The sequence below is a fragment of the Hemibagrus wyckioides genome, linkage group LG16, assembly GCF_019097595.1.
Source record: "Hemibagrus wyckioides isolate EC202008001 linkage group LG16, SWU_Hwy_1.0, whole genome shotgun sequence".
Lineage (NCBI taxonomy): Eukaryota > Metazoa > Chordata > Actinopteri > Siluriformes > Bagridae > Hemibagrus > Hemibagrus wyckioides.
Genome location: NC_080725.1, coordinates 9,677,213 through 9,700,484, shown reverse-complemented (window position 1 = coordinate 9,700,484; position 23,272 = coordinate 9,677,213). Strand labels below are relative to the sequence as shown.

Sequence of the window (23,272 nt, the reverse complement as noted above, 5' to 3'; positions counted from 1 at the left end):
CTAATCAAATGTTGTTTATGACTGGGGTAGCATGTTTACAATAACTTTATAAACACAAGTTTCATTTGTTTACCAGCAAGAGGTGTTACACTTAAACTAATATAAATTAAGCTTCCAGCCCTTCGCTTTTCCAACATTCTTCTGTAACTTTAAATGGCTCACATTGTACAGTAGTTCATCAGTGTCTGCTGTGGGGGTGAATGAAGCTGGAAAATAACCCACACTGAGGTTTATCATATTTTTTATGGGTTAAAGAGCTGACTACTTTTGTCATTTTTATTTTATTCTTGTCCTATGTAACCCACTAGTTATATATGAATGTATATGAAACATTGCAGCAAGTTTCTTGAGTCTATGATTAATAATATATATTTATGATTGTATACAGAATTCAGTCTGAGAAATGCAGGAAACAAATTTTAAACCATAAACAAACATGAATTAAAACAGACATGTAGGTAGTGTATTATCTTTCTGCTATGTGTGCCTGTATGTTTCTGCTCTTCTCATCCTGTTTTCCTTTTTTACTGCTCTGTAAGATTTGCATAACTTTTGATTATATGGAGATGTTCATTCAAACAGCCAGTGTCATGTTCAGACCAGTTGCCTTTTAGAGCTCAGCTTTTTCCATAATGCTGTAAAGGTGTAAAGTGTATCCCAAATAGTCTTTTTTACTTTGATATGGCATTGTAATAGACTTGTGCCTAAACTAGTCTAAACAAGTCCTGCTGAAAGGCAAGTATGTTTAAACCCGAGTAAGGCGTGGCACTGATGTAATTACGCAAACAGTAGCGTGAGTGAGTAGCATGTGGGATTACAGACTATTAGAGCCTGAATGAGCCATTCAATATACAGTGTTTGTGTTCCATTGCCCGAGTTCTGTTAGTCAAAGCCAGCTCAGCTGGTTTGGAGTGGGTGGTTACACACCATCATCACTTCATGACTGTGCGTAAGAGCATACGGCTCGGAGCTATACAAGCAAAGGCCAGGATTTCTGTAGGCATGTCCTTAGTGTTAGAGTAACAGGGCAGACTGTTTTGCTCTTTAGAGTTGTTAGAGTCGCACAAGGATAAGTAAGACAGGTAAGCTGTTTGTTTTTCCCCCATACTTTCTCTGTTTCAATTACTGCTTAAAAAGACACGTTGTTACTGTGAAGCAGGTTTGTATAAGAGGTATATAAGGATCATTTTCTTTATGATCTCAGTATGCAGGGTGTTGTGTTGTTTTCTCAGTGTTGTGAAACTCATTCTGTGGTAATTCTGATATAAATCTTTTACCTCTGTAAAAACCTTCTTTAGGCCTTTATTTTTGTTTATTTTGCATCAGGAACATAGATTTAGCCAGATATAGTTTGAAACTTTTTTTTATTGTTAATATTGTTATTAATATTGTTATTATTGTTATTATTATTGTAGTGGAGAATGAGCCAGTGGTGTGAGATGCAGAATTAAGTTACAGCACCACCCATAGATTACACTGTGACTTGTTGAGGAGTTTTTTAAGATAGATAGATAGATAGATAGATAGATAGATGGATGGATGGATGGATGGATGGATGGATGGATGGATGGATAGATAGATAGATTCATTTTTCATTATTCATTATATTTTCATTTTTTTGGTGTGTCCTCAGTATCTGAAACAATCTAAAATGACTCCAGACTCACCACATTATCTTTGCCTTTGACGTCTCTCTATTCATTTGAATTGTAAACATTGGCTGTTAATGTTTGACATAAACTCAATACTGTGTGTTGAGAAAGGTTTAATATGAAACATGAAAATTATTAATGTGTATAAAATTTGCATTGTGATTGCTATATCTTTAGATGGCCTGGATTTTTTTTTAATGAATATGTTTTGTGAACCACAAATTTGTCAGGGCTTCATGGTCACATGTAAAAGGCAAAGGATAATGGCAGTTCTGTTTGAGATGTGAAATAAGGTCAAATAAGATAAAAAAAAACCCTGCTAGTTCACCTTCAGCACGTGTTGCTGAGTTTTAATAATGACACCATGTCATTGTTGTACAGATGTATTTGCAGTGTCAGCTCTTTCGAGTTTTCCTGAAGCTCATTTGCAATTTGTCTAATCGGATGTTAATAGTATAGATTATAAAACATCCACAAATCAGAAGTATTCTACTCACAACCTCTTAGAAGTCTCTCAGTAATCAGATCGTCTAAAATGACGAATCAAGCATTCATGGACATTTTGCCACTAGTCTGAGGTGCTTCATTAGTTTTACCGCACATCGAAAATACTCACTATTTATATAGTGCGATTCACACATGTAACATCACAAGATCACACCGGGTTCCATAGGCGTGAAAGCAGTTGTTTGTCTCCAATTCTGTACAACTATTGAAGCCATTTTAGGATTGTCACACAGTTCAAAACATCCTACTACATACAATTTAACATGACCTAGATCAGAGCTTCTCAACTATTTTTGTCTTTTTTAAATGCATAAATAAATTCCACAGACCCATCAGTCCAGATTTTTTTTTTTTAAATTAATTCAATCCTACTAGTCAAATGTAAGGCTAAGTATTTCAGAGTGTATGATGTATCTGGCTATTTAAAGATTTTATTTCCCAACTATGAATTGACAGAGCACATAAGGTCCAAGTTGATATTATTTATAGGTTATTTGTTTTTTAGTTGTTCAGGTTTGAATTAAACCAATCTAATTCAGACGACCAGCCAAACAAGATAATTACTTCTATAATTAATTTTTTGTGATAATAATGGGATTTGAATTTTACTACTGTAAAAAAAATGTGAAAAAAATTATGCTTCACACAGTCCTCAGGGGGCCTGGACCCCACTTTGAGAATCACTGACTTAGATGCCTGAAATTCTCCACAGACAATTGCAAAAGGAGTCTTGTGGTGTTTGTGCTAGTAGGCATGAAAAATCAGTATATTACTTTAGCATATTAGCATATTAATATAGGCTTTTTATTCTCACATAAATAAACTAAGAGGCTAGGTAATGTGCACTTGGCATTTTCTGTTCCTCAATTATGTGCACATAAAGAAATCCCAGCAAATAAAGAAGCTAGGAGAATTCTTGAATATAATTATTTGCAATATTGTGGCACTTAGCTTAAGATGCTTAATTTGCTGACTTAAATGTTTAATGTTAATCATTACTTTTTATTCACTTTGATGCACAAAAGCACAAGCTTATGTTATAGCCTCAAATTAATTAAATCTCTGACCTATTACAATGTGTTTTGGCCAAACTCCCACCTTTGCTTCCAGAACGCATTAAGAAAGCAAAGGAAAATTTATTAGGGTCTGCAGTCAGAAGCAAAGAGCACTGCACAAGTTAGGCCAGACCTATGAGTCATTCATTCATTCATTCATTCATTCATTCATTCATTCATTCATTTATTCTATCATCCCCTTATTCATTCATGCATGTAATTACTTGCTTACTGTCATGGTTAATTACTTTTTTGCTTACTTACTTACCACAGGCTTACTTTCTTACTTCCATGTTTACTCACATGTTTCTTACATACCCTAACTGACTTAACACAGGATTTGTAAAGTAACTCAAAATGTGTGTCTTTAGCCTGAGTGTATATGAACTTTTCATCTTAACTGTGCACACTTGCTTGTTCACTAACTTTCTTTCTTGATTACTCAGTTGCTTGCTGGATTCCTTGATTATTTAGAGTAATAGGATTTCTATTTCAAATTTCAACAATAATCTTATATGGGTGTGTGTAATTTGGCTTGTATTGAATCTTACAGGCTTACAGTGTACAATGTAATGGAAAAAGTTTCTGTTTCAATTTTCTGTTTACATAAAATAATAAACTAGTGTAGAGCTGCTCTGACTGCATATGATAATTGTGCCTTAAGCAATAGTGCCCTGTAGAACACCTCGTTCAAAGTGCTGGCTTTTGCTCTGGTCTTTTGTCTGGATTTGATCATGTCTTTCATATTACTGTCTATACTTTTAAATAGAGTATTTTACATGGGTTTAAAGAGAGTGACTGCATTTTGGAAAGGAAAAACTGTATGTAAATTTAGAACATTGCCAGTAGCCTCCTTTTATATGCTCCATGTTTCACTTGTTCTATCCCAGAGCCAGAGCTCTGGGATCAAGTGCATAACATAATTACTCTTAAGATCAGTCTTTTCAAATCACTTAAGAGCATTGCAGACATCTGCGTTCATTGGCCAGATCCAAAGTTTTATCTTTTAAATGGCCAATATCTGCTGAAAGCTCTGGCTTACTCTTACAAAGTACACATAGCCCACTTATCTTGCCTTTAAAGGTTGATAGCAATTGTGATAATTAAAAGTGCATTTCTTGCCAGGGATTCAGAAGCTGAGGCTAACGTCAGGCAGAAGTTACCATAGTCACTGTAGTGTTCATAATTCTTGTATTGTATTTTTTTTGGAAATATTTATTAAAATATATAATGCTTCACAAATATTTATATGCAGTATACCTGGTGTCAGTATAATGGACATTGCTACTGGTTGGGAAGATTTCATCCAAGAAATAGCAATGGTTAGATGCAATTTACTATATTTCTCCAGGACAATGATATTCAAATGAAAAACAAACTAGAGAGCCATAACAAATACCTCAAATATCCCAGGTAGAAAGTTAATGGAACCACCACTAATTGTCCCCAGGCAGGTGCAGCACTCAAGATTTCATAACCCACTGTCAGACTAAGATTAAAACTAAATAAAGTGAAATAAGCAGTTACACAGAAATGTGTAAACAATGAACTACACCCCAATCATATCCATTTCTGTTGACATGCTGGCCTAGTTGACTTTATGGATCCAGCTGATAAAAGATTTAAGAGATTTTGAAAAAGGTTTCACTGATAGAAGAAACATCCGGCTGTATTTCAGCAGGAACAGTAACTAAAGCCTATATGAGCATCTCTGGAAAAGATATAAGTAAATAGGGTTATATACTGTGCTTCAAAGAGGGATCTGCTGATGATAAATCTATTAGACAGAAGAACACTAATTCATTTATTGGTTTTAATACAAACTGGCTTCACGTGGTAATATTTTCTATGAGATCATTCTTTATGTCAGTCTGATTCAACATCAAATAAGTTGCATCCATGAACAAAATCAATAACATTCTTTTGAATGGCTTGAATGGTTATGGAGGCCTTTCATCCATCTATTGATTTTCTGTACCCATTGCTTATCCTACACAGGGTCACAGGGAACCTGGAGCCTATTCCAGGGGACTCAGGGTGCAAGGTGGGAGACACCCTTGAGGGGTTGACAAGCCATCACAAGGGCACAATTACACACAGACATTCACAATTTAGAGATGCCAGTCAGTCTATACAGCATGTCTTTGGACTGGGGAGGAATTTGTTTGTGTTTGCATTAGCAGTTACTACACACTACAAGCTGGAAATCAGTGAGAATTTAAAACACATCCTCTAATTTAAAAATACAATGACTATGTGAAACTGCTAAAAAGAAGTTAACTTGATATTGGTATGTGCGGAGTTTCATTTTTGTCTCAGAATATTTGGAAATAGAAATGCCAAAGACAATCCCTGGTAATATATTTTACCGAAGGAGCTTTTACCCAAGGTAACATCAGCTATCGCTGATTGAACTATTGCACTTTACATTACAATGTTATATTTATGTTTTGTTATATCTTTCTCATGGACTGCTTTCTTCTAGGACAGGTACATGAAACATTTATTACAGACTTTACAAGGACAGGGTCACGATGCCTAAATGATGAACGATGATGTCACAAAGCTCTCTGATGTTGCATTCTGACATTGTAGTATGAAATGACAAGCAGCTGCGTGCCTTCTGAAATTTCAGCTCGCTTTCATTTATCTTAATATATCAGCACATTATTACATTAACTTCCAGCTTTTGTTCCAGCCAATTGAATCTGTTGAGGTTCTATGAGCTACATTTCTTCGAAAAGAGCCTACTATAGAAGAAGATTTCTCCATGTCAACACATTAGGAAAAATATCATGTTGGTTATTCTCTCAAGCAAGTCTTAAGCATGTTAGTATTTAGTGTAGAAATGGATGAAGCGCTGAGCCAGCAGTAAGAGTTCATCATGAGTATAAGTGACATCATGATGTTTTTCCCCACCATTTTTTAAAAATCATGTTCTATAAAAAATTTAAAAATGCTCTATATCAAATTGTGTCAACTTCTAACAGACAGGATGAAAAATAGGGTTATATTTAGACTTTGATGATATTACATAGTAGAAATATATTCATATTTTAAAGGCCGTGTGAAAATGGAAACTATTTGTCAAAGGCATGCTGATGAAAAGGGGCAGGAATTTTTTTTAAACACAACTAACCTCTTGTTGCACAGCATAATTTGCATGTGTGTGTGCGTGTATCTGTGCGTGTGTTTTTGTGTGCGTATTTGTGTGTGTGCTGTCATGGGGATTTATCACTTGGTCAGGTGTCAAGAACACCAGAGGAGAACATTAGAAGTTGTTAGTAAGATCTGTGAATAGGCAGATCTCTACAGTTCAGACTCTTTTGTCTACTGGCCTTGGATTAAATCTGTGTGTTTTTTTTTATTATATGTGTGTGTGTGTGTGTGTGTATGTTCACAGCTTATTCAGTTCAGAGAAGGCTTGAGTATAATCTTTTTTATGCTTAAGCTTTACACTGGTTTTCTTTCATCATGAGGCATTAAGGACCTTAAAATTAATACCTAAACCAAACTGTAAATTGTTCCCAGGTCTTTTTGACATGTTTTATTCTTTCTCTTTCAGTGCTGTAGCCATTTAAGTCAGTACAAACTGGAAGTGTCCTTATGATGAAAAGTAGTGACTTTGGTATGGAGGACAGACAAGAGACAGTGAGTAAATTTCAGCTCCATTTATCTTATCTGTATAAAGTATGAACTTGCTTATGTTATACAGTAGATGTAAGGGATCAAGGTGCTAAAATAAAACTAATGCTACAATTAAGTTTCACAGACCTAGAGGGGTTTTTAATACAATTAATATAAATATATATTTCCTTTCAAACTTCTAAGAGCTTTTGTTAATGCTTCATCAGTAAAATTGATCCTGTGCTGGAAAAAATGTTTTTTTGATTGGAATTTTTCAGTCTGATTTATATACCCTATTTAAGGTGACAAATGATCTGTTGCTCGAGTTGTCTGGTAACTGTGATCTAATCATGTTAGATCTCAGCGCTCCCTTTTAACACTGTGAATCACAAGAACTTTATTGAGTGCCTACAGCACATACATACACTTAAGGGGTAGTATTATTAGTACTTTATTAATTTTGGCCGTGGTCTACCCCAAAGATCAATAAGAGGTCTGGTTCTCGTCTTAGCTTCCTTTGACGCCTGATGATTTGTGCTCAGTCAAAGTTTCAATGTGTGTCTTGAAGCTATCAAAAAGCCTGATGATGAAAACAAAACTCTTTGTGGTCCAATCAAATCTACACACAGTATAATAAATAACCCAGGATTATTGAATATGAATATGTTCAATGTTATGTTAAGCGATTGGAGGCAATTTGTCTAGCTGGGCCTCAGATCAACTCTATTGCCAAGAACAGCTTTTGATATACAAGGTATACAAACCTTTTTACCATCATGTCTGAACAACTGCAATGCTTTATATAGGTGCTCTTTAGCATTAGTACAGTTATTACAGAATTCAAATGCTATATTACGTTCTGTTGCTAGGAAAAGTGACTCCCTCTCTAATACAGGATCCAGTTTAAGATCCTTTTTTTAAAAGCCCTCATTTAATCCCCATGCCTCTGGGGTTTCCTCCATGTTCTCTGGTTTCCTCCCAATGCAATAGAAGGCAGATTGGCATCTCTAAATTGTCTGCAGTGTGTGAGTGTGTGTGCAATTTGTGTAAACTGTAACCCTGCCATGTGCCTCGAGTCTCCTGTAATAGACTTAGAACAAGCAGTGTAGAGAATGGATGGATGCATGGATGGATAGATGGATGGATGGATAATAACTTACTAAATCTGATATTATCCAGTCCAATGCCTCTCTAGAAAGAAATTGTATTTAACAGTTTGTGAGTTTTTTGTGATGGAAATAATATTAAGATAGAAAGATGAAATGTAAAAGATAATGTGTATATTATAGAAATATGCAAATACAAATGACTCAAAATTGTTAGTATGGTTACAAAACACAAATCATCTTCTATTTGTCATTCACACACTACTTACGCTTCAAACTGAGTGTCACAGTTATGAAGATTTTTTAGTTAGAGGGCTCATCAGCAAACAATAACCAGTGATTACAAAACTCCGCTCCTTCACAAAAAGTCACATGTGAAGTAACTGCATTACTGGATTATGCAAAATACATAATCCTGTAGATCAGTGGCAGAAAAATTCTGGACAAAGACTGATCCTGTTTAAGTAAGATGGGAATTAATTCATAATTTTTCTTGTTAATTCCAATATCAGTAAAATTGATCAGATCCATTTCTTCTGCCTAGGAAATAGAACAGCAATAGAATAAGATGAGATATGCTATTCTATCCTTCTGTAAAGCTGCTTTTAGACAATATCCATTGTTAAAAGTGCTACACAAATAAATTGAATTGAATTGAATAGCAGATTGATAATTGATGAAAATAAACCAAACTGTCTAATTTAACCCTAATCCATAATAGGGCATTTCTGTGCACACTTGCAGCCTCTTGAATCTCTTGAAGGCTCTTGTGTGTGTTTGTGTGTGTGTGTGTGTGTGCTATCAGGGGAATTTATCAATCTTTCAGGTGTAAAGAACACCAGAGTAGATCATTAGACAATCTGAGCATTTTAGAATGGTCAACATTGTTCTGACACTTTTGCTTACTGGCTTATATCTGATGATGTGGCATTATTTATTTATTTTTTATTTTTTGTCAAACTCTCTGTTTCGTTCTCATATGTCAAACATGAGGCAGAAAGTTGCCGTGTCCTGGATATGTTTGAAAGCTGTTGGAATGTAAAGAGTTGTTTCCTGCTAATGATAACAAATATTAATAAATTAACGTTACTCTTCATGATATGTATATACAGCTTCCATGGCTTACTCCATATGTCTGTTTTAACTCTTGAGAGTAAAAATAAAATAATAACCTATGGCGTACCATGGTGATGACGTCCACTACCCTGTGGACTAATCTCTGTTTATACAATGGAGCCATTACATCTTTCCTCTATGACAGAGAAACTCTTTGCCTGAGAAATGGATGGCTCAAGTAGTGCCACAGTGCTCATACTAGGGTATAACAATGAAAACTTTGTGGATTCTGTGGTTTCAGAAGATTCCACCCAAGGGTATACAAGGCATGTATACTTGTAAGCTTGAATAATACGCTTTTACATTCATCAGTGTTTCCTGGCAAAAAAGGTTGCAGACCTGCTCATATTAGCTAGAGTGCATGCCACTTTAAATTCTTGATAAAATCCATTTTGCCATTTTTAAGGAGGCTGTTGGCTAGTTTAAAGCCAGTCAGTGGTGCATGCAAGTTGACAGAGGCTGAACCAAATACTACTGAGTCTGGAATTAGGCATGGCCATAAAAAACTGCTGGGACATGATCAGCCTGGAAAGACCTACTGGAAGCAGCTGCAGACATGGCAGTTCTTGGGGAACAGGCAGGAAAACTGCCATTGGTTTATAAGCAAGGTTAAAGGACATGAGGACATTGCTGCATGGTGTCAGTTCCCAAATCTTCATTCTTAGCTGAGAAATATCTGCTACCTCCTGCAAAACTTGCAGAACAATCTGAATTTCCTGGAATTTTCATTATTGGGGAATTAATAAATCTCACCTGATGTTAACAGAATTGTAGAAATTCAAATTCAAATTCAAATTTTATTCATCACATACGAAATCATACACAGTACGACATGTAGTGAAATGCTTGCACTAGTCTAAAAATGGTGTGTTCCTGCTAAGACTACATTTGAGGCTGAACATGGGTGTATTGTAGCCAGCAGTAATGACTAACCATAATATTAGGTGGCTTGAAAATGGTGTGGTGCAGTGGTGCAGGGTATCTTTCCCACCTCACAGCTTCAGGGCCATAGGTTTGATCCTGAACTTGAGTGACTGATTGTGTGGAGTTTCTGTGCATGTTCTCCCTGTGCTTGCATGGGTATTCTCTGGGTTCTCTGATTACCTCCCACTTCCCAAAATATGCAAGTAGGTGGATTTGCTAGGATAAATTCTCCCGAAGTGTGCATATTGCACTGTGATGTATTATTCCTGCCTCATGCCTAGGTTTCCTAGGATAGGTTTCAGATCCACTGCTACCCAGATCAGGGTTAATCAATTACTGAATGTGAGGGAGTGAGTAAGCCATGGTGAGAAACCATAAGGAAACTTTTATTGATGACATGATGAGAATGATGAAGTCTCTAGTACTCCACCGGGGTTATACCATGTTTCCTCTGCATACCAAACTACAACAGGTTATGTATGTAACCCGGTTCCCTGAGAAGGGAACAAGATGCTGCGTCATGACTGACGCTATAGGGACACTTTGTTGAGGAAGTGTGTCTGAAGCTCTGTGTACACACCCCAATTCATTGGCTTAGATAGGACACATGACGGAGATGCATGGACGCATGTCCATATAAGGGCATCTATGTCACATCCATTCAGCTTGCCTTTTGTCTGAAGGAAGAGCGAGAGGATGCTCCGGGTGTGGCCAGCGACGCAGCATCTTGTTCCCTTCTTAGGGAACCGGGTTAAATACGTAACCTGTTGTAGTTCCCTTTCGAGGGAACTTGAAGCTGCGTCATAACTGAAGCTATGAGAACATCAATACCCATGCTGCCACACACCAGTCGATGTCTGTCCCAGGGGCCATAAGAGAGCACGAGTAGACCAGGAACAGAACACCCATTAGCCCTGAAGGACCTGAGACCCAGGAGTGGGGCCCAGGTCCTGGTTATAAATCCTGATAAGAGTGTGCGGAGAGGACCAGGCTGCTGCAGCAGAAAAAAGTGCTGCAGGGCACTGGATGAGGCGACACCCCTAGTGGAGTGAGCCCTAACCCCTAGAGGTGAGGTAATACCACAAGCCTCATAGGCCTTGGTAATGGCCTTTACCACCTAGTGTGCCAAGCACTACTTGGACACCGGAATACTCTTGTTCCGGCTCCAAAAGCAGATGAATAAGGAGGGGGACTTACGCCACAAGCTGGAGCGGTGGGCAGAAGTCTTAAAGGCTCTGATTGGGCAGAGCAAGTGCATTCTCTCTTGTTCAGCCGAGTCATGGCGCGGAAGACAGAAGGCCTGCAGGATGACCAGACGACCATCCATTCTGGGAACCTTTGGGACATATCCAGCCCTGGGGTGCAAGATAGCCTTGGACATGCCAGGGGCAAACTACAGGCAGGTGGGGGCAACCGATAGAGCCTGCAGATCCCCTACCCGTCTAAGGAAGGCCAAGGCTAAAAGCAAAGCCGCTTTAAGGGTCAGAAACTTCTCTGAGGCTGACTCCATGGGCTCAAAGGGGGCTTCCATCAACCCGTCCAGGACCACCGAGAGGTCCCAGGAGGGGAGGCGTGGTCTGCAGGAAGGTCTTAGACACCTGGCACCGTGCAGAAAGCGAGAGACTGAAGGGTTCCTACCTAGGGAGGCACCGAGGACAAGGACGTGGTTCACAACAATGGCAGCCACGTACACCTATAAAGTAGAGGACTAGAGACTGAGAAGCCTCCACTTTAGAGCATCCAAGACCGCTCCCCTGCCCGAAAGTGAGGTGTTCGTCGAAGGAGTCCCGTGAGTGGGTTCAACCTGAGACGTAGAGCCTAATATAGGCAAGCACAGCATCCCGATAACTGGCTGCCATGGCCTATGACTGGGCCAGGACGAGCCAGTCGTATAGGAAATTCAGTACATGGCTGTCCTGGAGACGCAGTCGCACCAGGGTAGCATCCATGCACTTTGTTAAAGTGTGTGGCGACAAGGCTAGACCGAAATGAACAACCCGATACTGGTAAGCTTCGCCCCCGAAAGCGATCCTGAGGAACTTCCTGTGTTCTGGCCAAATACCTATATGAAAATTGGCATCCTTAAGGTCTACCATTACAAACCTCACAGTCCTCGGACCTGATCTATGATGTGATCAGTTCATAATGAGCATGGTGAGTTCAGAGCTCGCAGGTCCAATATTGGACGCAGGCCTCCATCTCTCTTGGGACTTCTGTAAATGCCTGAGTCGCGATCTGGAAGGGGAAAATGTTCCATGGTCCCTTTTTCTCAGATGAGAGAAGTTCCTCTTGGACGAACGTAGTTTGGTGTGTGCCAACGATTGTGGGCAACACTGCCAGAAATGGAAGAGGAAGGATCCTGTACCCTTATCCTATGGTATCTAGGACCCCTTGAGAGACACCTGGCAGAAATGTCCATGCTGCCAGGCTGTCTGAAAGATGTGTAAACCTCGTGATGTCCAACACTGGCATCCCGAAACAGTGAACTAGCAGGCACAAACAGGAGGGAATAGATTTATGAGGGGAAAACCATGAGCCCTACCGACCCCTCAAAACACCAGTGGCGGTGAGGTAGAAGGTAGAAAAAGCCTCACTAAGGAGGATGCTCCCAGGAACCCTAGCTCTTGGGCATCAGGATTCCTTCATGGCCCGCCTGGCCAAGATGACAGATCTGATGGGCCAGGGCCCAAGTGCAGAATTTTCGCTGCTGTGTGTCTTTTATTCCTTATAAGATTAAGCCCCAGGTGCCTCTCCATGGTGACTAGTGCAACCATTGAATGGGCTATGACGTGGGCCGTGTGCTCTGTGGCATGGAGTGCAAGATCTGTGATTCGACACAGTTTAGAGACTGCATCAGCGCTCAGTCCATCGCTGCAGTCAGGCTCCCTCAGCAGGCCCGAAGTCAGGAAGCGGTCATCAAGCTTAGAATGGACGGCAATGCTCCAGCCAGTTTAAATTTAAATGTAAATTTTTCCATTTAAACTTAACTCAGCATGCGTTATTACATCGAGGAGCTCCTCGGATGTCACTCAGGGAGAAATCGTTATGCGAGCTCCCGGAGCCGAAATGCAGACATCGGAGTCAGGAGAGCGGACAAGAGCTTCTGCTAACTCCATCTGCGAAGTGCAGAAGCGTGGCCGGTAAAGCCATGGGATCAGAGTTTGCAAGGAGGAAATCTCCCGCAATGCACGCAGCCGGATCACTCGAGAGCCAACTGGGCATGCTCCTCACCCAACCAAACCACGCAAACAGCGTGTGTCTTCCTCACCTCTTAAATTCTTAAATGCCATATCTCCGGACAGATAATCGAAATACATACAGCAGAGCGCTTCCTGAAGACAAAAAATAGCTGAATGGATGTGACGTAGATGCCCTTATATGGACATGCTGGCGCGTATTCCTCCGTCACGTGTCCTATCCCATTGGCGTGTGTGCACACGGAGCTTCAGACACACTTCCTCGACAGTGTTCCCATAGCGTCAGTCATGACACAGTGTTCCCTCGAAAGGGAACATGATATGCGAAACAGAGAACCAAACAGAGAAATCATAATCCTGATTGCGGAATAGAATGACAAAGGGCAAAAATGACTGTTGCATGGAAATATTAAGGAACATAATATGCTACTCATACATGCCATAATTTAGGGGGTACCAGATCTTATTTGTCAGAGCAATTATTGTTCATTTTTGAGCCCCCAACCAGTTTAGCTTAGTTACAGATTGCTTAGATACTGTATACTGTATACAGCAGACGTTTTAAGCAAATTTGTTCAGCAGCAAATTTGTTCAGTCTTAATGATAGTAGACTATAATGACACATAGAACATATGTATATATGGTTATATATGATGTCATTAAAAGCTTTTGTAATTAAGCATGTGAAATGTAATTTCTGAAAGATTAGGAGACGAGCATGTTTCAGATTGCTTATTGTAAATGCAGAAGTTTGTGTCTGTGAGCAACAATCACAACTCATTAGCAGACTTGAAGCTGTTGCGTCTGCTTGCTTGATTGTTTCCATTGCACTTATTTTGTGCTTAACGTTTGCTTTGTTGAAAGCATCAAGCATTAGAGCAGCTTACCATTACTTTTCCTAATTAGCCATGTTCTCTCACATCCCTGTTAAAAGCCTTTCTGCATTTCCAGTATGTTTTTGTTAAATGAAAAGGCCAAAGCCTGATGTTTCAGGTGCAGAATGAATGCTCTGACAATGTATGTAATATCAGAGGGATGTTTTATTGCATCTGTCTGTCAGGCTTTCTCATTCATATAATCCAATCTAGAATCATATAATTGTTGACGAACGCATCTCACAATTGTGGGATGTTTGAATAGATGTCTGAGGATTAAAGAACATGAATGCTAACAAAACAAAGTTTCAAAGATGGCAGTCCTATTTGTAAGTATACAGTTACTAAGAATACTTAGTTTGTATGCACAATTAGCCTACCACTGTATCCCATCCATTAATGGAAAGTGATCTCCAGAGAACCACAAAATAAGTCCAGAGAATATCATTCATAAATTAAAGGTAACTGTACTATTAAAAAAATTTGATGCTTATGCATGGTAAAATATCAATCCCCTAGTCAATGGTTCTTAAATGATTTGGTATAAGGCCCACTTTGTGGAAAGTGTCACTTTGATTTTGTTTTTGTTTTTTTTTAGTCTCCAATCTGTACTTTCAGTGAACACAATAATGCCTTTCCATTCACATATAAAAATTCCAGTGAGTGAGGATACCCTTTATAGCAGGTGTTCTCAAACTTTTGAGGCCAGTGACCCACTTTCTGAAACTATCTGAAACCATTGGAACACAGACCCTCTCAGTAAATCTATTTTATGAACAATTCCTTAATATGGTCATTATTCAGATCTGTTCATTAATATTCTGCCTATTTAGTGGAGACATAGTACTTTTTGCTCCTGAACTTTCCACAGACAAATCACTGTTGTCATTAGAAATGAAAACATCACAGATGTCTGGCTATGTTTTATGGACCACTGGGGATTTCTGGACCTCATTTTGTGAACCATTACATTCTGCAATCAAATTCTGTGAAAATTCCCGAGATTGAAGAATGACTGGATGGAATGCTCATTTCTAGGGACACTCACAGACTCTTGAATCCCATCTACAACTGCTGTAAAGTGTTCTCCAAAGTAAATGTACTGGTGACATTCATCCACCAGTGATTCTGGCCAAGTGTTCTGAGAGTGGCCATATGATGCATACCTCTGGGTAAAATTGGCAGTGTATCAGTTGGCAAAGAATATTGTGTTTGCTGTAGGGTGTTTATAAAGTGATGGCATGTATCATTTCTGTGGTTTAGAAAATTTAACAGCACACCAGAGGGCATGCATTGTAGTAGAGCATGCTCTAGGCATTTGGGAGCTGTGCTTTTGATGGCTACACACATTTGAGGTTGAAGCATGCATTTTCATTTTCAACACAAATTTTGCCACCATGCCCTATAGGCTAGCTGAATGTCCAGCCTCTGCAATGAAATGCCGCTATATGAGGACTTGGGGGTCTGCCAATTCAGGAAGTCTACTTTGCAGCTTCCTAGGCATCACTATGCACTTTACCCAGGTCCTACAGGGTTCACATTGCCCCCTCCTAATGGCATGAGCATGGTGGTTATCTCCTTAAACCTTTCCTAGATGTATTGGTTTGTTGTCATAGTAAAGGTTATCAAACTTTTCAAGGATGGGTAAATAAATGGGAATGTTATACATCTTAAGTGTGGTTTAGTAGCAGAGTGAAGGACCTTTAGTTTGCTTTGTGCAAAATAACCTACAGAAGCCCTTACCTGCTTTGCATCCATACTGGTTATCCTAAATGACCCATGGTGGTTTCCATTGGATCTTGTACAGAACAAATAACAAAATCAATCACAAACAATCAAACACCACAGAGCACATGATGTGCCTTTAAACAATATTCAAATGAAGCGAGACATATGCTGAAACAGACACTACTAGTTTTACCCAGGAGACCACTATTTGACACAGGAGGTAGCCATAGTTCTTAGCAAATAACACTTAATGGAAGAAGGGCCTCTTGACCTCCTTTCAGGTATGCCTGTGCAATTTCTTCCTTTACCGTGGTGCTCCCCAAAGCACTCAAACAGCTGGCAATCACACATACATAGTACTTGAGAACTCTCGCTAGACACAGGGCTGGCCTGTGTACATTCTCAACTGCAAAAGCATCAAAGTTGATAGATTTCTTAATATGCAGTGGCACCAATTCTATTGGTAGAAATTCTGAGTTCAGCTACAGTGTCCAAAGTTTCATGGTGACGGCCAGCAAATAACTCAAACTTAAGCAAAAAAGTTGTAAATACTTGCAGTGGTTGATGTAAATGCATCTAGTGTTGTCAGATCAAACCAGTATATAAAAACCTTTAATTGTTCAATATAGGCAAATATTAAAGCGTTCACTTAGCTTTCATTTCAAGGATGTTATTAATGATTTGCTGTTATTGAGCCTCATTTTCCTCTTTCTTTTACACTCAAGTTTTGCTGAGTCATTTGGCATTAAAATCAGCTTATTTGTATGGAGAAGCCTTTGTGAAGACTAACAAGTGAAACATTCCCAGTTTAACTACAGCTTCTAACATCCTAGATACATGAAGAAAGTTTGTCTACCCTTGACTGCATCCATAGTGGAGATGTTTTTGCATAGAATGTGATGTCTCTGAACTGCATAGTCTGCATAGGAGTCAAGTGAAACACTCATGTAAGATCAAAAGCTTTGACTGCCTTAGGTCACTATTTGGTCATTCCATCTGGACATATAACACTGTATACAGTGTGTAGCCACTGGTCAGATGTTATCAAGCTCCAGTGCTGCAGACGGAAAATCTAGCCCACCGTCAAAGTTATATTTTCATATATGATGCTTGTATGCTAGGGAGCTTCAGTAAATCATGCAGTGGTAATATGGTCATTAACTTGTCGTGGACGATGGAGGTTTTTCTTCTTAGTGCTCACCAGCTGATATTTGCTTCACTTCCTTCTCCAAATACATAACATCAGATGAATGTAACAAATAGTTATAATAATATACAAATAGTATTAGTCAATAGTACTTAAACTGATACGAGTGTCAGGGTAAAAGGCTAATATTGTGATATCATTAAATGCAAAAACAACATACAATAGCATCATCATTGCAGCAACAACATGTAATGTAGCACTGAAAGCAGCATTGTTCTCCCTGTTCATTCAGAGGAGCCATGCAATTTTCATATTAGTACACAGATGGAAAACCATTATCAGTTTATGCTCATGTCTGTTTTTTGTGTGCCACTCTGTATGAGGAATTGTACTGCCATTCAGCATACTTAGGGTTATATGGTTTAATGCAATATAGAATAGTCATGCCGGTTTCCTGTTTTAATTCCCCATACTTTCAAATGCAATACAAAACAGACTGAGGGAGAGTTCTATCATGTAAAATATAGAAGTTTACTTCTCTAATCCATTGGCACATACTTATAATCTGTATAGCGTATTATGTATTACTACCATTACATTTAATTATGGAGTAAGCTGTTTGTTTTTATTTTGATCATGGGTGTTTATTTTAATCAAGCAGAAGCCACACCTGATTCTATCTTTACTAAGTTGATTTGGACTTTCAGTGGACTCAGGTGTGGCTTCTGCTGGATTGGAATGAAAATTTGCACCCAGCCTGGCCCTTACCGGATAATAGGCTAACATTGTTAATGTTCTCTCAAATAACAATCAAGTTACACCTTGACCACTAAGGTTTACCAGTGATTCACCCCTTTCTTTTATAATGAGCTCATAACACTGATGAGACACACACAACTCCCTGATGCTCCAACAATAAAATAGAATATACATATATTCAGTGGCGGCCGGTCAATAGTTGGCCCTGGGGTGCTGTCCCCTTAAAGTTAGCCAGAGAAGAATGCTTCTTTAACATGTTAACAATAATTATATATTTTAATAACGAAATAAAATCATTTAGTCATACTATTCCACTGTTAGTCATATTATCATTTATTTAAATAAAAAAAATTAAATTAAGTTTGGCTTTAACGGTAACATTTTCAATATTTTATCTTAGCAGTAATGATACATAATCTCCTGATAAATGGCTAATCACAGTCCTGCATTACTAACAGTTTGATTTTAAGTTTGTTTGCACCCTCCAAAATTTTTTAGCACCAGCCACCACTGCTTAAAATACAAATACAGAATATAGTAATATGAAGTTACTTGGAGTTATTTGGAGTTCAAATTTAACTCAGTATTGAGATCACACTGTCATAACCCCCTTATGAGGGACATGATGGACAGAATATGTAACTTGATATAGTTGGTTATCTCACTCTTATTTATACCGTAGGCATCAGAATTGTTAGCACACAAAATAAAATATGTGTAAAAAGGTGACGCGAAATGTGTTAATCTTACATTGAAAATATGAGGGAAATCTAATCTTTAATTGAAACTTAATTGATATTTATTTGAAGACAAAAAAAAAATCCAAAAATAAATATTTTAACTAAGTTGTTTGAGTAATGTTGAGTTGACTGCACTTCTTTGCCTGGAAGATCCAACCATGACCCAGTGTAGCTTCTTGTCAGAGAAAGCCACATTTTCATATTTAGACTTAGTAGTATATAATGCAACACCCCAGATAATTTGTTGGAGAAATTTGGAGTATTGATGGCTCCCTAAATGCTTCAAGTCTCCAACTGTGATCCTTAGTAAAATAGATCACAGTTGGAGCTGCCTCTCTAACCAAACAGTGAGGAGGAAAATAGACTTGTGTACTCTTAATGAATGACTCATAAGTCATGTCATATAAATAATGAAAAAGCAAACCATGGATGGTCTCCTAAACACTCAAATGAATAAAAAAGGTAAAATATTAATGGTAACATGCATTCTATGGGTATGGCTTTCTATTGAACAAGTGTTCAGTCTGATTTCTCTTTCTATATTTCAAGCAGAAATCTGTGACTTCATCTGAAATGCCACTCAGCTGATTTGCATTGCTAAATAAAGGTGGGCACAAGCACAAATAAAACAACTTTCATGTGTCTTTACCCTTTGTCTGCTGTGGTATCTGTGAAAGCTGGATGAAGTGTGCTAGCCTTTCAGTGCCATCAGTCCCACTTTCTGGCAGATGCTGTCCAGCTGTCGAGCTGTCTGCATTTGCAAGTCCAGGGACCACAAGCCCTGCCCCATGCGTCAACAGGGTTTTTATGTGGGTGAAAGCCCAAGTTTTTGCTGGAACGTAATTTAAACAAAGCTGGATGGTGGTGCAGAACCTACATAAAAAAGCAAAACTCTGCACACTGGGACACTTATTAGTCATAACATTATTCTCTCAGAATTACTCACCATGTGGCAAAGGTCATTTGAGGTCACGTGGCGGGTTGGGGACTATCAGGTATCTGGAATGGACAGGGGCAACATAGAAAATGACTATCTGACACAGTGGGTACAGGTGATTCCTGCTGTCGGCAAAAAGAGTGGGTCAGGACCAAAATGTTCAAAAAGTCCATATATCACTCTGATCACTCTGGGAGAACATCTCTTAACATTTCAGAATGCAGAGGTGGCATTCTAAGAAGTTACAAGCCAAATTTTCAAACATTTTCTTCCCTGCCCAGGACCACCAACCTCATAGAACACTACATAGAAGCTCCCCCCGGTGTGTTTGTAAGCAGCCAGCCATATGACTCATCGAACTCAAAAAAAAGTGGTTCAAAAGGACAAATCAAGGAAAATGCAAGAGATAACAAGGTATAATAAAGAAGTCATTGTTCCATCATGCTTATGTTCAAGGCAGTCATAGCAGTTAATATCTGTGTGAACTTTTGCAAGGTGAATGCAGTTTAAATATTTGATACCTGCCTAATGCCTCATTCGACCCTGAATTTACCCATGTGTACAAGCATGTTCCCTTGTTGTGCCTGTCTTTTGACTTTTTTTGACACTGGCTATTGCAATGGCTAAAGGTCAGAGTGGTACTGACCCCAGGGTGCATATGTTGTTAGTTATGTTAGTTATTCATGTAAAATGATATCCTTTAGTGATGATTAGCAATACCATACTCAGCATGAAAGGGCAGTCCTAAAGTCATGGAGACAAGCTAGACTCATAGTGGACCTTATAAAATTTAATGGTACTTTGGTCAGAGGTAGGTGTGTCTCCAAAATGTCAAGTGTGATTGTGGGCTGTCTGCAACATAAGACAAAAAAGCTTATAATCCCATAATACTTCAAAAGGGGACACACTTTAACTCTCTGTTTGGACACACTTTCCTGCAGATTCACCATGTGAAGGATGCCAACAGGAAACTTGTTGGTATCTCATGTATTTTATGTCACAGTGGTACACAGACTTTTTCCTCTGATAAGGACGTATCTTTGTCCTCGGTTTGGCAGTAGGGGTATATAGCAGCTGGCAGCATTGTTTAGCATAGGTCTGCACTGGTAGGGAGGTGTTTGGAGACTGGAGGGTTAATGAATATCAGCACACCTGAGCCCCATTCATTCATATACATTTATGTGTTCTCTCACTCTACAATAGCTCAAATAACCACTTTTTACAATTGTGGTGAGCATTAGGAGACACATCACATCAAACCTTGAGGCATATGGGCTACAACAACAGAAGATCACATCAGATTCCACTCCTGTCAGCCAACAACAGGAACCTGAACTGGACAATTAAAGTAGAATTGTTTGGACAGTATTAGTGTCTGTATTTGACTCATCATAAAGCTTTTGCCTTCAGATGGCTGTGAATTCTTGCACCATTTATTATTTTAAGAACTTAATGCATGATGAAACTAAAGTGTGATGAGTGGGTGCCTCAGGAGGTTACAGTTCTCATACAAGCATGATATACTGTATGGCCTAAGATTTGTGGACATCTGACTATCATACCCATATATGGCCTTCCTTGAACTGTTGCCAGAAATTTGGAAGCACACAATCACTGGTACACTTCTGTGGCTATAACAGCCGCCACTCTTCTGGGAAGGCTTTCTACAGGATTTTGGAGTATGTCTCTGGGAATTTATGCCCACTTCATCGAAAGAGCTTTAGTGATGTCAGGGACTAATATCAGGCGATTAATGTTCCAGTTTATCCTGAAGGTATTCAGTAAATTTGAGTTTAGCTCAAGAGTTTACTCTTCACTGGAACTAATAAGCCTAGGCAATCTGTAAAAAATGTCGTAGTTAATTGTCCCTCCACAAACTCTAGATTTGCCATCAACTGCTAGATAGTAAAGCATAATTCCTCACTTCAGGAAATATATTTCTACAGCTCCAGTCCAGTGGCAACATGCTTTACACCACTCTAACTGAAATTTGGCAATGTGCATAATGATCTTAGTCTTGTGTCCAGCTCCTTGACCATGGAAACTTATTTCATAAATCTTTTTTTTTTTTCATTTCATTGTCTGTACCACTTATCCGATCTCGGGTCACAGGGAGCCTGTGCCTATCTCAGGCATCATCGGGCATCAAGGCAGGATACACCCTGGACAGAGTGCCAACCCATTGCAGGGCACACACACACACTCATTCATTCACACTACGGGCAATATAGAGACTCCAATCAGCCTAGTAGCATGTCTTTGGACTGTGGGAGGAAACTGGTGCAAACCCACCAAGCACAGGGAGAACTTGAAAACGCCACACACACAGTGAGCAAGAACAAGACTTGAACCAAGGATGCTGGAGGTGTGAGGCAAACATGCTAACCACTAAGCCACCCATTCATAAATTTTGTGACACACAATTATTGTGCTGATGGATCCAGAGGCAGAGGATAGGCAATGTTTTTGTGCTACATCCTCCAGCTCTTTGGGAGATTACATGGTCTATAAAATGTTTTTGCATGTAACTTTTATGAAACCTTTTTATCACACTATCTAAACATCGGAACTACAGATATGAAGCCTCTCTGTATACACTCAAATGATGTATGTTAAAAGAGTGACTGAGTGTGACAGAGTGTGTGTGTGTGTGTGATCACACCCTGTGATTGCCAGAATAGGCTCTATATCATCTGTTACCTTCATCAGGACAAATACTGCATGCAGAAACTGAATGGATGAATTTCCATGTTTCTTGGCTTCTATGTGAATAAGTTTGCAGTGTTTTTTAATTTACTTTTCAGTTGCTCTGAAAATGATTTCTCATTTTCTCACTGACCTGCACTGTAAAGAACAAACCAATACTTCTGTGTCCCTAAGGAGAAATAACACCGTTACATAGCTGAGGGAGACGACAAGCACAACCTATTTAAGAGCTCCCATAAATTCGACTTAGCTGAATCTGCCAGATCGAATGACCCTAGCTCAGAGTATCAATAATCACCACTAGGGCAGCAGGTGCAGCATTATATTCATTCTCCTTTTTAATTATGTCTTATCACTTATTCATACACATGTGTGTGTGTGTGTGTGCTTCGTGATTCAAAGCCAAATTATGTTTATCCTTGTGTACATGAAAATAATTCTAGCTATGTTTTTCATGACAAGGAATTGGACATAAAAACATAAGGTGACTTAATGTTTCTTATCCAACTATTATATGTTTTTTTTTAATCGATAGGATTCTGGACAATAAATGAACTATTTCTGGACATTAGATATTAAGGTGTTTTGTAAAAGAAACTGATTTCCTTTAGCAATATATAATAGGCACAATAGAGCTTTCTGTAGCAGGGAAACGGCTGCTAAATCAATAGGAAGCAAAGGCATTAGTCAGAGTCTGTCATTAAAGGAACATTGTACAGCAGAGGTATGTTATAACGTTCACCCACTGAGAGTTTGATAATGGATAGTGTTGTCAAGTACAAATGGTCAAGGGAGGGATTCACTTAAAAAGGATATAGTAGATGGGTCTTGCAACAAGGGTTTTTTTTGGGAGAATGCACTTGGAAACACAATAACACTGGACTATTCTGGCTCTTGGGATGAAAAACACAGATCACTGGACAGTGTTTCACAGTTTCATGCTCATGTCCATGACTCCATTATAACCAGCTGTACACTAATGATAAATGAAAAAAAGATTAAGAGTGACCACAGGGAACAATGTTACAAGATAAAATATTGTAGCTTAAAGCATAAGCTCATCAATGGTCAGTTTGCTTGTAAAGCAAACTGCACAGGCTCATTCACTCCTGACAAAGCTTTAAGAAACATTGATACTGAAACAACCAAAACCCTCTGTGTGTGTGTTTGTATATGCCTAGCAGGTTGTTGTTGAT

At 38.8% G+C, this 23,272-nt stretch overlaps 1 protein-coding gene across 2 annotated transcripts in view; it reads left to right on the top strand.

Annotated features, from left to right (window-relative positions):
- Positions 1–934: 934 nt before the first annotated feature.
- The window catches only part of LOC131366804 (cAMP-specific 3',5'-cyclic phosphodiesterase 4D-like), a 152,259-nt gene continuing 129,921 nt past the window's right edge, over positions 935–23,272 (top strand). The window contains exons 1-2 of one of the 2 annotated variants that reach the window (XM_058411614.1): positions 935–1,082; positions 6,780–6,865. In XM_058411614.1, the coding sequence (XP_058267597.1) occupies positions 6,821–6,865 (45 nt within the window). In that variant the 5' untranslated portion in view covers positions 935–1,082; positions 6,780–6,820. The remainder of the gene's footprint in view (positions 1,083–6,779; positions 6,866–23,272) is intronic. The other variant, XM_058411612.1, reaches the window with a different exon arrangement.